This window comes from Gossypium arboreum, chromosome 3, assembly GCF_025698485.1.
Source record: "Gossypium arboreum isolate Shixiya-1 chromosome 3, ASM2569848v2, whole genome shotgun sequence".
Classification (NCBI taxonomy): domain Eukaryota; kingdom Viridiplantae; phylum Streptophyta; class Magnoliopsida; order Malvales; family Malvaceae; genus Gossypium; species Gossypium arboreum.
In genome coordinates, this window is record NC_069072.1 from 93,523,341 (window position 1) to 93,539,637 (window position 16,297).

Genomic DNA, 16,297 nt, shown 5'->3' on the forward strand with positions numbered 1-16,297 from the left:
TACTTAACAGAAATTTGGATTGAGGTAATAGGATAAAGGAAGAAAAGTAGAATGTTAAAGTGACCCAATAAATTTTAAAAGTATCAAAACTGAAGATTATATATAATAGAAAAGCAAATATAAGTATTAAGCCTTACAACAAAGTCTGCTTCTTCTATATGTCGATACCGTTGTTTCTAAAATTTTTTCCAAAATGTATTTAATCATTATAATTTTGAATCACATTTTATCAAAACGTCCAAAAAAAGAGATGGGAAGTTAAAAGTTTTATTATCCTAAACAGATTTTCAATAAATAAAAATTCACAATCAATTTATAAAAAAATTATATTAACCGCTTTCATCTCAATTCTGTAAGTAGGTAATATGAAATCATGAAAAGGTGGTATTTATTTTCTACGAGTATATATTACAATAAACTTGTGCAATAAACCTCAAAAACAATAACCAGGACAAACATAGGCGCATATTTATGTACTGTGTGTTCTATGTTTTGGTGTTTTTATTTTCACATTGCGTTTCGTTTGAGACACTGATATATATATATATCACACCGGGAAAGGGATCCACAAAACCTCCATAAGAAAGTTTGTTATCCATCTTCTATGACTATGAGTATACAAATTATGGAGTGATGATCCAAATATAATGCCATTTCTTTTTGCTACTCCACCCTCATTCTCATCTTACCAGCAAAACTTCTTTTTCTGCATCATGCATGTGTGCATGCAAGCATAGAACACATTACACATACAATCATTTATCTATCCAAATTAAAATCATTCACATCGCATGCACTGATATATATCTTTTCACTTACCCGAAACTTGGCTTCTTCTTTACTATCTATGTAAGCCAGGAGTTCTTCTTGCCGCATCCAAGCTTCATGGAGAGCCTGCTTAATTATAATTAGAACCACAATCAGTACCACACATTGAAAACTCCCATCATCAAGAAAGAAGAAACAATGCAAATCAAACAAGAAGCTATAATGACATTGCTCCTACACCAGGCTTGAGTCATTTAATAAAAGGAGCATGACAATCCGGCCATGACCCAGATCAAGATAGACAGGCTTGAAATTGATGGTTTTTACAAGTTCAGTCTCAACCTGGTGGTGGTATAGAAGAAATCATTTATGCTCAAGCTGGATCGAGGTAATTACCTTTTTTGTAGCAATTAGCTCTGCTTCTAATGCATCCACACGACAAACAGCAGCATTCAGCAACTCCTCTTTCTCATGAGGCATCTCAAATCTTTTTGACTGTAGCATCTCAACCTTCTCTTCTAGATCACCCAGCCTTCTTACAACAGATGACACCAGGTCTACCTCTGTAAACCTTGGAGCAGGTGAAGGAGGACGAGTTTCGTCCTTGAACGTTGATTCAACATGCTGGTCAGGAATGCTACATGTCAAATCACTTACACTCGGCTTCTTCATCAGATGCAGCACCATTGTTTGGATAAGAGAAAAAAGGGTCAAGAAGGAAATAACTAGAGCAGTGATATGACCATAGATTCCTTTTGGAGTATGCTCTACCAGTGCCATAGGAGTCCCTGCAATTGAAGCCAAAGGACTTTACCAAAGTCGGGTATTTTGAAAATATAGCAAAAAATAGTCAAGCTCTGGTTTGATTACACTGTTCTCATAATGTGATTAAATCTGTTATGATGAGCTAAAAGCTTTTAAATGAGAGTGAGGAAATGTCCAATGCTTGGCAACACTGTTTCTTTTGGGTGCTGAATAGTTCTCAATAAATCTTGACGCTGACATCGTATATCTTGCAAGAGAATACGTAAAATAAACTGTTGCAAGACCATTTAGAAGGCAACAAAATTTTACTTTAAGCATATATTTAAATGCAGGATGATCCTGCAGCAAAAGTTCCAATATAAACGAACCTATTTATAGCTGAGATGGCATGCAGTATGCAAAATACTTTCTTCTGTACATGCCAGTCATATTGGTCAATTAAAAGAACAGATTTTAGAAACAACTCGTATTGCTAACCTTCAGAAATAAATGGACTCTGATGTGATGATACTTGTATCTCACACTCAGAATCTACAACCTTGTCAATCATGGGAACATATTCATCACACTCCAATGAACCAGCAGCAGAAACCGCCTTACCAGCCATTCTAGCCTATACAAACATCATAGTAGTTAGTTCAAGATTTGAGAATTTATAGCATGAGATTCTAAGTGTTATTTTATTCAGTGAAAGCACTCTTGCACAGACGAAAAGACCATCCTTGTATTCGGTGATGTTTTAAACATCTGGAATGTAATGAATGACATCCTTTTATGCCAATAATCATTCATTACAATTTGCAAGCACATACCTCTTCACTGACAGGAGCCAATAGAGGATGTAAATAGCTTTTAGTTGGCATAGGAGAAACAATTTCTTCCACTTCAGATCCTGATTCAGCTGTAGATGTGTCGCTACTCTTTATCTGACCCAGGATGATAAATAAATGAGATTCACTGTGAAAGACAATCTAGTGACTCTAACATGGGTTATCATAGGCAATTACCCTTCCTTCGCTGTTTGAAACTGTCACAATCTGTCTGGAATATAGCGCTTCACCATTGGCAATCATCTTTATGAAGACATTCAGTCATATTAGTAAAACATATATGAGATAACACTGAGAAAGAAAGGGATCATACAATCAGATCAAGTTTAGCCACAGCGTAATCAGACCTTTAATATGTTGGGGTCTTTCCAGGGACCTTTGTCAGATCTCATACAACCTCCCTGATCAGCACAGGTGCAGCTACCTCCCAGAAACTGCGGTAACTCACTAAATTTAATTGATATCAAGAACTTTAGTAGACAATACAATTGAATGTGAACTAACCAACATATATGCAACAAACAAATTTAGTTACCTTGCATCAATAATTTCAAGCAACTTACTCTGGTAGTTGCTACCAAGGACCTGAGAGAATTTTTGGAAATGAGGTAAATTCAGTTGACTGAGGAGTAGAAACCTCAACGAAAATTAAAAAGCCAAACTATAGAAAATATTGAACTTACATTAATCTTACTAGCTGTTTTGGAATCAAGACAAGATTTGACAGCTTTCCAGGCCATCTTAAAACCAGAACCAGCATTGATGATAAACATTCGGCAAAGAGTCTGCAGAGAGAAGATAATTAAAAGGGATAACCTTGATTTTGGTCCCTGACAGATTTCTGTCAATGCTGAAACAACGAGCCATTTTTCATAACACATCTGAGCACATTAGCAACCGAGACAATCTACCTACCTCAGGATAGTTATCACCATCAATCTTCTGCAGACACCTAACAAGATCTTGTGCAGACTTGCTGAAGCTTTTAAGACCCTACAAGAAAAAATGACTGGGGATGAGCAATATGTAAATGCAATAAACTTTTACAAGGTAGACATAAAATGATGCCAGGGAAGACTACAAAATCTAAAATACCGCATCAAAACATACCATGCCTTGAACATCCAAAATAGTTGTATTGGAATCTATGTGTCTCTTTGCAGCAATGGAGCAAGCCGGAAACTTAGTTGCAAAACACTTCTCGAATTCCTGCACATGGTATCTTACATACCGTTCCAAAGTTGTAACTCGCATGAGCTTATCAGGTACAACTTTTCCTATCAATTCTATGTAAACAGGTCTTCCTTCCTTATCCACCCCATGATAACCTTGAGGGTAGTACTTCAACACTTCATCCAACTCATTGAAATCAAAATCCTGATTAAATCATAATATCAAATATTTTTAGAGACAGCATTGCTCCATATGAAACCAGAGGAAAAGTGAATAAACAAGTAGGGAAAAAAAAAACAAATTTAACCATGTGCCTATGTCCTCAAGACTTAGAATCAACTATTGACTGCAGTAATTAACAAAAATCCCATAAAGGATTTGAGTATTCCTGCAATAAGATGAGATCACCTCCAAAATAGTATCAGTTCCAAAGTCCTTCCTCCATTGAAGCATATTGTCCCACATGTGCTTTGCTTTTTCAATATCGAACTTCCTTGCTTTTAAGAATCTGCATGAAAACACCGATTGAGAGAGAGAATTTTTCTTAAGCACAGAGTAAACTAAATCAATCTAGCATCACTAATTATACAGTGCGAAAATCGCAGCCTACCTGAGTAGCATATGATAATCATCATGTCTTGAAGGAAGCAACTGGTCAGCGATTAATGCCTGACGGAAAGCTTCAACAGCCTGCAACTCCTCGATATCTCGGACATCCTTAATCGAAACAGATAGATCACTTTTCCTCCTACTACTTTTCTTCTTAAGAGAACGTCTGAATTTACTCGACGCCTTCATTGCTTTCTTCTTAAGATTCCCAATTCTAGTCTTCTTATCATCTTCCGAGATTTCGAAATCCGATTTCCTATCTTTTCTTTCATCATTATTACCTTCAAAACCTACATACATGATCAAAAAAGAAGTTCATTCACGATGGAATCAAGATGAATTTAAAAGGGCACTTCCTGAAATATTAATTCCACTTATAACGGACTTAAACAAAAGTAACAGCAAGTATCAATCAGGAAAACTAATAAGTAAAAAATTATGAACGGACGATTGAGACATTAATTAGAATTCATAAGTGATAAAAACAAAAACGGTGCTGACGACCATCAAGTTATTAGTAAAATAGGAAATGCAAAAACAATAAAGAAATTCACATACAGGGCCTAGCGAAACGATCTAGAGGACCGGACATGCTTGAAGGATGAATGAGAGTAACAAAGAATTAAAGATCACAAATTGGGATCTAAAAGAAAGGGTAGTTCAAAGAGCTAGATCTTCGGAATTAAGGTGGCAGCTGAAGCTTTAGACACACATGGCAAAGCGTAAAAAGGAAAATTGTAATGAGTAGATGAATTCATTTAGTTATGAACGAAGCAAACGACAGACGAGCGGATACGAAACGCAGAGGAGAGGGGAGAAGAGATAGGGTGTAGGGACACTGGGGTCCGTTATCGATTGCTTGAAAACGTTGGAAGGGTGGGTCCCGCTATTGAAAATTCGACAGGTGGCTTAATTACACAGCTGTCGTCTGTTGATATCCTTGGCGGGAGTTCGCTGACTTGTAACGAGTTTCTGTCGGCGCCTTGAATTTTTTATCCTCCGCTTTTAAATTTCAAAGGGTATATTTAGAATAAATTATTTAAAATTCCAGTTTATTTTTCAGATTATTTTAAAAATATAAACCAGTTTTTTAACAACCTATGTCAAACATGGTGATTACAGATAGCAATACTTTCCTCTTACCATGGTACCTTTTCAGCTTTAAGAATTTTTATTTTTATTTTAAATGTGAAGTCCGATTCAACATGATAATAACATCTAACTTATCATTTAATTTAAAAATATTATTTTTCCTTTCAAAGTTTTCGAAAATATTCTCTATATTAAACTCAACATTTAATAAGTGTATTCAATCAGCCAGTTTAATTATTAACCAAACAAAATTATTAATAATCGAATTGCCAAAATGTAAAAATTTTTAACCGTTAACCAAATCCAAATATTTCGATTAATTCAGTTAGTTACCGAATTAATCAAAATTTATATATTTTGTCTTTTGATCAAAATAAATATAAAACATATAAAATATATATTTTCTTTTTTTAATAATTTAAAAATATATTATGTATTATATATTATTTATTCAGTTAATATAAAAATAATATTTCGAAAAATAAATTGCTAACACAAAATATATATTATATATAATATATTTTATTTATTTCAGTTACTTTGATTAATCACTTGATTTCAAATCAAATTAATCGATAATTAAAATTTAAAAAATCATTAATAGACTTCGATTAAACTAAATTTACCTACCAGCCAATTAACCGAATCAGATCAATTTAATTTTAACTAAATTATAAATACCCTTACGAGTTCAATTCTTTCCAAAAAAATTTAAATATAAAAGTCACATGTATTTTCAATAGAAAAAAAATGTTCCTTGAAGATGTAGCCAAATCAAAATATTTTTATACTTCTAATTTACTTTTACAAGTTACTCGTAAAAAAATAATTTCAAAGATAATCCAAAGAATAGTGGAATCCCAGGAAACTATTTTTTTTTACAATACCATTTCTGTTTTCATGGTAAATAAAATATACACTAGAATTTTCAAAATTCTATCCTTTCAACCATATCGTTCTGTTTATATGAACATCAACTATTTTCTTTTTAAAAAATATTATTAAAATAAGTAAACATAAATTTTAATTTTAAGTAAAACTAATATCACCTGATTTAACATTTATGTTTTTTAATTTATTTTAATTTTTTCTTTTTTCATATAGACTTTAAACCTGTGAAATTTCAATGGGTGATATTAATCCTATTAAAGAATTTCATTTTCTACTGATGTGATGGCTCTTCAACTTACATTTTAGCTACGACATATTTCTAATTATCAGAAAATCGTTATAAAAATTTATTGAACAGAAATCCACCATGACCAGATCCAGATGAGCACCCAAAATCCTGGTTTTTGATTGTACGAAAAATAGTAAATTATCATTTTTAACATGATGTAAAATTACACAATATAATGTCTTAAATTTTATATAAATATATAATATTTTATACAAAAACTAATTTACCCAAAAAAAAACAGAAACACGATTATGCAAATTCAGTCCTAAATGATAAAATGATAAGCATAAATCAACGTGCTGAAACATATAAGATAGAAAATCACCAATTTTAAACTGCATCTGTACTGTACATATATATATATATATATATTCACAGATTTTAGTTATAGTTACATACATATATATATATATATATATTCACAGATTTTAGTTATAGTTACATACATACATGCATCTTTGGCAGAAGATTAAGAAAACTGATTGCTGCTCTACGTAGCCAGCCACCATCCAGTTTATCAGCTTCCAATAATAATTCCTATTTACAATTGAAGTCACCAGGGACAACTGAGACAAAAAAAAAAAACTTGTTTACTGTCAATTCACTGCTGCTCCAAGTCAAAAATCAGAAAAGGGGAAAAGGGGAGCCTAAGACCACTATGGAACTCCATTAGACCTTCAGGATTCACTCGAATTTGGGTTTAGTATATCACCTGTTATGTATATTTCCTCAGCTTCCTTTGAGCCCGGAATTTACGAAGTTTGTCTCTCAAGTCAGCTGTCAGGGGGCATCAGACTAGGATCATTAAGATATTAACAGGAGAAAATAAATCATGCAGGAAAAAAATAGATGAGAAAGGTCATGTTACAATTATAGTTCACTACCCATCTCTTCATAGATATCCAACTATCTTAAGATCTGGCCCTGACATAATTAAAATCAAGCCAACAAATACATTTACTTTATCTTAGTTCGCAACTAAAATAGATATAGAGTTACTCTTAGGATAGAAGACAAAAGCAACAGCCTATAGTAATTTATATTCAGATATTGGTGAATATCCAAATTGCTTTCACTGGATTCCGATAATGTACATTCGAATATTCCAATTACTATACACAACACATTTAGGATGGGTGTGAATATTAACCCTTAAAAATTCATTATCTGAATCCATTCTACTTTTACTAATAACAAATTTGGACTTGGATATCCTTCTCCTGAATCCGCTTTACTTTTGCATCAATAGATTTGGATTTGGATATCCAAAATTCCAATCCATCATTCACTTTACTCCTCAAAGTTTTTATTTAAAAATTATTCTTGACCTTACTAAAAGTGAATATCTGGCATATTATTTAATGAATTCAAATTCAAATAGTAATACTCGGATTTAATGTGAATAATAAATGAATCTGGATTTTAAAGCAAATTTACAGATTCAGATTCATATTCAAAATTAACAAAAATTGCAATTATGCAACCTGCTGCCATCCTTAAAAGCAGTTCATCAAAACAATCTCCGAATCAAGGACATTGTCAGTGAGACAAGCAACCTAAAAGAACTTGGATCTTTTTTTTTCCATAAAAATTGGAAAAAAAAAAACTCAACTCTAAGTCAGGGGTTATTGGATGATGAGAGTGAGAGGAAGAGTACCAGCATCCTTGTAGCGTTCCTGATTGATAGCCTCATTTAATTTGCAGACCATATTAAATTCCTCTGTATCAAGACAATGCTGACCACTTGGCCTGAAACCATAAGTCAAAGCATTTGGCATTTTAGATTAAGAATCTCGTGCAAGTGTTAACATGTCAAATTCAATCAAGAAAGCAAATACTATCTCCAAAAGAGGTTTCAAGACTAACCGGTCCAGTTCAGTGAATAATATCCCATTTGAAGCTGGAGACTGCATTGATAGTTTCCCTGATTCAATCACTCGCATCCCATCACTGTATGCCAAGTACTTGTTCACTTGTATAGATACCTGCACAGTGTATCAATAGGTTTCCAATGTCATATTTTCTGAAAATTTTCCACATTCAAGTAGGAATTAATTTATCCCAGAATGTATCAGAAAATTTGGTATATGAATTTTATGTTTAGAGCATATCTTAATTTAATCAACCTAGAAATGGAACACAAAAAATAGATATGTGAAAATTTATGTTTAAACCATATCTCACTAAACAATCTAGTTTAGGTGACCAAGAAAACCAAAAAGAATGGTAGAACCAATATGAGGTCATTGCAAAAGTGTAGTAGTTAGCAACAAGAATGCTTCTCTATAAAGGATACAGCATTTCTGCCATCATATCGATCAACAACGAGAAGGTAACATATTTTGAGAGATCCTTGGACCTCAATCATTGAACTGGCATAGACATGCGAAAGAATCCAAAACCATATCTTCGGTATTCTTTCTGATCAACACAGACTTTGAAATTATTAATCAGCATTATGAATCATTTATACATGTTTAGCTGTTAGAAAATACTGTCTACCAAAGATTTTAAAGCATGAAGTCAAAACAATCACTTATTAAATAATTTAATATGCTTCAACAAGGATTATTAAAGCATCCACCTAAGACCTCCTCATAATATATGTAGTACTTGAAGAACCTGGTAGATGCAATTCTAAAACAGTTACATTCGAGATACTCTACTGCCACCATCAAATGCTCCAACAACCATTTGGTAACAAATTAATAAAACTACAGAATTACACATAAAGGGTACCTTGCATCTCACGGCAATGTTGATGGCATCAGAAGGCCTGAGGTCAAAAATGACAGACTTTGACTCATCACCTACCTGTTAGGACATCCACATGGTCAGTCAAGACTAGTCTACAAGAATATCCCAGAGTAACAAGTCAGACAAATGCACTAAAAGTGGAAAGGAATGAATAGAAGTCCCATTTGAAGTAGATACATACCTTTGTGAGGTACAACTGAGCAAAATAGGCCTCATGCACTCTTTTAGTAACTCTAACAAGCTTTACCTGAGAACAACAAGATAGATATCACAAATTCAGAACCCAGATCTCAAAGGATTAAAGACTTGTTGAAAAATAAGATGGCATCCTCTGGTAATCATAGTGGCAATATGAAATAAGATATCAAGAGACAAGAACTGGAAAAGAGAAGGAATCATACTGTGTAGCCCATCTTGTCAATCATGTCCTTCACTACTTGATACATGGTAGGTCTAGCCTGAAGTCAATGGCAAAAACATTATTGGCATTAGCATTTGATAAAAAAGCAGGCAATGAAGAAGTCCAAACTCCAAATTCAATATATAGAAAATGGCCAAAAAAACAGAAAAAGCCCTGACTGAATGGGGGAGAGAAAACAATAACATACAATTTGGACATTGCGCACTGCTGCCATGAGCAACACACTTGGCATCTCCACTGCAATTAAAACCACAATTCAAGTTAAATATGAATCCAGAAAGTAACATATGGAGCCAAATGATTGGAATCATGTAAGGTCACATACAAACAATGATTGGGAGAAGAAGACCGGTCCCATCTTCCATCTTCAGAACGATGGCAGGGTGTGGTGCATAATCCGGCAGATGCCCACCTTGAGGATTGTTATGGACGCATCTTAAATGCCTACCATCCCTCATTTTAATCATGAATCCATCAGCTCCACTCCTCACCTCAACTATATAAAACAAATATGAAACACAAAAGTTTATCGCCCATATATCCAACAATTATAGACTTTAAAGGCATCAACAATAAAAATAGTAGTTGCTGAATTAGCATCCACATACCAGCTTCAAGCACACTGGAATTTACATAGTCTTCATCATTTTCGTTGAAATTCTCGGCCATGCTTCCATTCCCATCAGAAGATGAACTGAAAGTACACTGCACCGTGGTCCTGCACTTACGTAATTTGAGGTGACGAAAAATAGCACGCGCCTTATTCTTTCCATCAGTTATCCCTCGATATCCCCATATATCACTTCTATACAATTTTGCCCTCGGGAAAGGCCCGTTCGCCGGTGGCATGTAAACCCCAAATTGTTTGCTCCGAACGGCTGGGCAAATCACCGGTCCTTGCAACGAAACCATCTTTCCTCTTTCACCACCTACCACCAATAAAGACAAACAAGTGAACATCATAAATTGTAACATCCTCACGAGAAGATATTAAAAAGGAAATTTACAGTTCATTTTTTTGTTACGTTCCTTCAATTGAACTCCCAATTTAGAAACTAAAAGAAAAATCAATTATTTTTATAATATTAAAGACGGTGGATGATCCTATAATCCAAAAACAAGTTGAAGTCATTAAAATTAAAGCATCAATTAAAGTAAAATCAATAGATTAAAAAATTACACCAGAAAAGGTTTCCGAAGCAGGCACAACAACTATACAGATCAAGAAACGATGACCGATCACAGCGAGTTCGTCCAGAATCACGAGAATCTTCGAATATATGGAGAATCTTCGAAATTTGAAGGGTTCTTTTCTCTTTTGAAGATCTAAATGAAGAGGGGAGGGGGAAGCGAAAAGAAGAAGCGAGAAAAAGGAAAGATAGAAGGAAATGAAGGAAGAGAAAAGAGCTTGGAGAGTAAAACAAATAAACGACAGGATGGGGATCAGATGCGAGAATGAGAGATGGCAAAACCCATAAGATAAGATATTCTTATTTTTCATTTATTTATTTTTGGATGTAATGAAGCTTTGGGTTAATATATATTTTGCCCGTAGTCTTGGATTATTTATTCTTATTTGGTACTCATCTGATTTTTATTCCGTTACTACTTATGTATTAATACCATAAGTTAATAATTAATTAAGTCATGAATGTGACAATCTTTTAACATGTTATATGACACACATAAATAAAAAAGAATTCTTTAAAACTATATAAATTAATAAAACATATATATAGAATCCTTTTATATCAAGAATAAATTTTAACGTGTAATTGTCTAGATACATACGAATTTAGACAATCATTTATTATGTATAAAATATGTGTTTTAGTAATTTTACATATTTTAAATTATTCTAATTTTTAAGTTATTATCATTTTGAAAAATATATAAAATATAAATTTATAAATTTATAACAAAATTATATATATATATATATATATATATATATGCAATTAAAATATGTAAAAGGCCTTTGAAAATATATAAAACTGTAATTTATAATTTATAAATATATAAAATTCATAGTTTATAAAAATATATAAACACATAAAATTACTAAAAAGCACGTGTGAATTATTTTTATATTTTTATATTAATTTATATATTTTAATTTTTAAAATTATATATATTTAATTATATAATAATATAAATAACTTTATAGTTTATAAAAGAAAAACGAAATTATTAAAACACATCTAAAATGAATCTCAACAATTAATTGTTTAGGTTCATTTTTATGTGAAAAGATATATATATTTTAAAAATTATTTTTATTTGTGTGTCACATGATATATTGAGAGATTGTCACGTGTCATTATGAAATTGACAATCAATATCACATCAATACAACTAATGATGTTATTATAGAGATATCAAATTAAATGATGAAACACAAATTTGAATACTACCTAGGTCGAAAGAAATAAGTACTAACTAGTTACAAGTGAACAGTTTCTAAGAGGAAATATATATTAACATTAAAACTTTTAATCAACATATGAAACTCTTTTCTCAATTTTTTTATCCCTGCTACCCAATTTTTTATCCACCGGTCACTACAGCACCAACCTTAGATTTTGGGCTAGTTCTCAATTGTTGTTACATTTAAAAAATATTTTCAAAAGTGTTTTTAGGAAAACGTGTGAGAGCAAAGTATGGTAAAAAAGTGTGTTTGTTAGTTTTTAGTGCTTTCCATTATTGTTAAAAATTGTGGTTAAAAATTAAAATGTTATTTTTAGACATAATAGTAAAAAGTAAAAAATTAAAAATATAAATAATATTTAAATAATTTAATATAATGATATTTGAAATATAAATTTTAAATACTTTTAAGTAATTAATATAAGTTAGGGTAAATTACAAAAATAGTCACTTCATTTGTCTCAAATTATATTTTATTAATTTATATTTGCAATGTTACGTTTTATTCACTTACGTTATCGTTTTGTTACTAAGTAGTTACTCTACCATTAAGCTCAATTACCTCCCTAACGACAGTCCTACGTGGCAGTCCGAATGGTTTTTAAATGCTAACTTGAATGTCCTACGTGGCAGTCCAAATTAAATTTATTTAATTCCAAACCTATTTTCATCCCAACAACGGGATATCCAAGTTGGCATTTAAAACCCATTTAGACTCCTATGTAGGACTACAATTAGGGAGGTAATGAAGTTTAGCGGTAGAGTGACCACTTCGTAACAAAACAATAACATAAGTGTGTAACGACCCGATAGTCACGAGTATCAGAAAGTGTACTTTCGGGTCTCCGTTTTCGTAAAATGGATTTGTAAATATTTATTAAAAATATTTACGAAGATAGTTGTGTGGTTAATTAGGTTTTGGCTAGATGGAGTAGCTTGAATTAAGAGTAATTAGGTGTGATGACTAAATTGAATATTGGAAGAAAGTTGAATTATAGACTAGAAAAAAGTAAATGGACTAAATAAGGAATTAAACCATAAATTTACAAGTGTTTGGTATTGATGATAACATGTGTAATATTTATATACATATATATATAATAATTATATACATTTGCTTATTATTTAAGAAATTATTATATTATTATATTATTATATTGTTATATTATTATTTTATTATAATTAAAACATAAAATAAAGAAAGGAAATTGAAAACGAACATAGAAGAAAAGAGAGAAAGAAAAGAGGAGAAAATTAGGGTTTTAAGGGTTTAAGCTTAAATTGGTTAGTCAATTTAGTCCTTTTTCTTGCAATTTTATGTTTTTAGAGTCCTAGAGTTAAATACTACTTAATTTATGTTGCAATTTTATAAAATATTGAATTTTTAGATGGTGTTCATGTTGGATAATTTAAGTATTTGGGGTTAAATTGATAGAATTTTAAGTTAGAAATGAAAAAGGATTTAAATTGTAAAATAAATTATAAGTTTTGAGCAATAGGGACTAAATTGTGAAAATATTAAAATTTAGGGATTTAAGTGAAATAAAAGAGTTGAATTTAGTCTAAAGTGGAAATTGAATGAAAATATGGAACTAATTTTGAAGAAATAAAGTTAGTATCGGTTTAGGGACTAAATTGGAATTTAGGAAAAAGTTGAATAAAAATTTAAATATTCAATGTGAAATTGTATTGTATTGATGAATTTCAATTGTTTCAATTCCGTAGCTAACGTTGTGCCGAAAACCTCGGTTAGAAAGGGAAAAGAAAAAGTCAACGAGGAGTAACTCGGAAATTACGATTTGTATTTTTATAATTTGAAACTAGTTATTAATTGTTGAAATTTTTATTTAATGTAAATGGTAAGTATTGAGGTGAGTAATTGATATTTTAATAATTGATTGAATGAATTGAATTGGTAGATAATTATATATTTTGAATAGATTGATTTTTGAATTGAAATAATTTTATGTGTAATTAAGTGATTATATGAAAAATTGATATTGGATATTGATAGTTGTTGACAAGTGAAATTAAACCCTATTAACTGTATCTGGCTGAGTCGGATATAGATGGCATGCCATAGGATTGGAATAGTTCAGGGAATTACTTCGACTTTGAGTCGATGAGACACTTGTTGCACATTATTACTTCGGATAAATTCGATGAGATACTGAGTACCAATTTACTTCGGCAAGGCCGATGAGACACTGGGTGTCAACTTGTTACTTCAATTTATCCGATGATGCACTGGGTGCCAAACTGGTGTGTTTTGGTTAGATCCGTGTATCCGTCCGAGTCTGAGTCATGTTAATAGGGGTAATTGAATTAATCAGTGATATGATTTATATTGAATAATGAATTGAGATATGGATAGAAACATAAAAATTGTGAATTTATGAATTGGCTACAAATAAACAACATTGTTGTTGAAATGAATTGAGTTTACATTGTGAAAAGCTATCTAGGATAGCAAATGATAAGAACTAAATGTGTTATAAATGCATCCCTATGAATTGATTAATTGTATAACTATAATTATTGTATGATTTAGTGTATATGTTATATTAATTTACCATTAAGCATTCAGATTATAGAAATACCACTGAGTTCATACTCAGCGTATGGTTTATTTTATGTGCGCAAGTTAGGTGTTAAAGTTGATCATTGATTCGACATCCACAACAATCTCGATCTCAAAACGTGGTGAAGTATTCTTCCTTTTGGCAATGGCATGTACCTAGGGTGTTTATGTTTGTCATTTTGGGAAAATGAATGTAAATGATAATATAAAATGATATTGGTTTGCTTATATATATATCTTATATATATATATATATATATATATATATGTTAGGGCTTAATATGGAATGTATGAGTAAATGCATAAGTGAGTACGATACAGACATATTTGGGTTGAAAATTTACATGATTTTAGAATTGACTTGAATGTAGTATTATTGGATTGTTTTAGATAATGTATGCAAAGTACCTATGAGGGTACGTTGGTTAGGTCATTTGGTTAATTATTTGATATGTTTTAGATGTATTTGAATGTATTTTGGATTGGTTGAATAAATGATTTTTGAGTTGCTTGGTGTTTAAGTTTGCAGGGAAGGGTAAACTTGATGTATAAGATTCATTTTAAGTCCACACGGCCAGACACACGGGCGTGTGACTGGACCGTGTGAGACACACGGCTAACACATGGGCGTGTGATTTGGTTGTGTGTCTCCCGCAACTTAAAATTTTAAAACAGAATGCTCAAGTATTTCTAGACGGGCAAAGACACGAACGTGTGTCTCAGCCCTGTGTGACATACGGCCTAACATATGGGCGTGTGGCTGGCTGTATGATCTAAGTTAGAGAGTTACACAGGATCGGACGCGGTCTGAGGCACGGGCATGTCTAATGGCCACACGGGCGTGTCCCTTGTCCACACGTGCGTGTCCCTTGTCCACACGTGCGTGTGACCCCTGCACCTAGGAAAAATTTTGAAATTTCATGAAAAATTTCTAGAGTACCTGATCTAGTCCTGATTTGTTTCTAACATATATTTTGGGCCTCGAAGGATTAATAAAGGGACAATTTGATTAAATTATGATGTGTATGTTAAATGATTATTGATCTGAAAAGTCCGATATGTTAAATGATTATGTAAATGTACATAATTGATCTGAACATTCCGATAATGCTCCGTAACCCTGTTTCGGCGACGGATAAGGGTTAGGGGGTGTTACAAAGTGACTAAAACGTAACATTTCAAACATAAGTAACTAAAATGTAATCTGAGATAAACAAAAGTAACTATTTTTGTAGTTTTACTGTATTAATTATTTGGAAAATCGATGATATATATATTTAAAAATTAAATATAATAATATATAAAATTTAAATAATTGAATATAATGATACATAAAATATTAAATAATTTAATATAATGATATATAAAATGAAAATTAATCTAATTTTTATATGCCTTCAAAATAATTAATATAAATAATAATATTTAAAAATTTCACTTCCAAACACAAAACCAAAAGTACCTAAATCTTAGTTTTTGCATTTGGGAGGAAAAACACTTTTTGATCATACTTTTAATTACAAAAGCCAAATGTTATTTATTGTTTCTATGATAGAAAAACACTTCAACCTAAAAGTACTTTCCTACCTCAGCGGAGAACACACCCTCTATAGCGACTCATTCACATATTTGTTGTATTTGATCCAGTTTAATTTTTAAAATTATTGGGTAAATTATATTTAACTGTTTTTATT

The 16,297-nt window shown here is 31.6% G+C and overlaps 2 protein-coding genes across 2 annotated transcripts; both read right to left on the reverse strand.

Annotated features, from left to right (window-relative positions):
• Nucleotides 1-348: 348 nt before the first annotated feature.
• Nucleotides 349-5,036, reverse strand: LOC108457771 (phosphatidylinositol/phosphatidylcholine transfer protein SFH8-like). Its single transcript, XM_017756900.2, has 14 exons — nucleotides 4,704-5,036; nucleotides 4,147-4,435; nucleotides 3,945-4,044; nucleotides 3,474-3,740; nucleotides 3,279-3,356; nucleotides 3,047-3,148; nucleotides 2,899-2,948; nucleotides 2,711-2,810; nucleotides 2,541-2,606; nucleotides 2,346-2,459; nucleotides 2,011-2,146; nucleotides 1,165-1,556; nucleotides 820-894; nucleotides 349-706 (listed from the first exon to the last, which is right to left on the reverse strand). Exons 1-14 carry the CDS (start codon nucleotides 4,735-4,737, stop codon nucleotides 686-688), a joined length of 1,824 nt encoding a protein of 607 aa, XP_017612389.1. The 5' UTR covers nucleotides 4,738-5,036; the 3' UTR covers nucleotides 349-685.
• A 1,630-nt stretch (nucleotides 5,037-6,666) lies between these two features.
• On the reverse strand, nucleotides 6,667-11,065 carry LOC108457805 (bifunctional nuclease 1-like). The gene is made up of 11 exons (XM_053025786.1): nucleotides 10,776-11,065; nucleotides 10,204-10,524; nucleotides 9,921-10,091; nucleotides 9,783-9,832; nucleotides 9,576-9,632; nucleotides 9,356-9,421; nucleotides 9,157-9,231; nucleotides 8,284-8,402; nucleotides 8,075-8,166; nucleotides 7,130-7,194; nucleotides 6,667-6,983 (listed from the first exon to the last, which is right to left on the reverse strand). The coding sequence occupies exons 2-10, from the start codon at nucleotides 10,505-10,507 to the stop codon at nucleotides 7,133-7,135; spliced, it is 996 nt and encodes a 331-aa protein (XP_052881746.1). The 5' UTR covers nucleotides 10,508-10,524; nucleotides 10,776-11,065; the 3' UTR covers nucleotides 6,667-6,983; nucleotides 7,130-7,132.
• Between the last annotated feature and the right edge of the window lie 5,232 nt (nucleotides 11,066-16,297).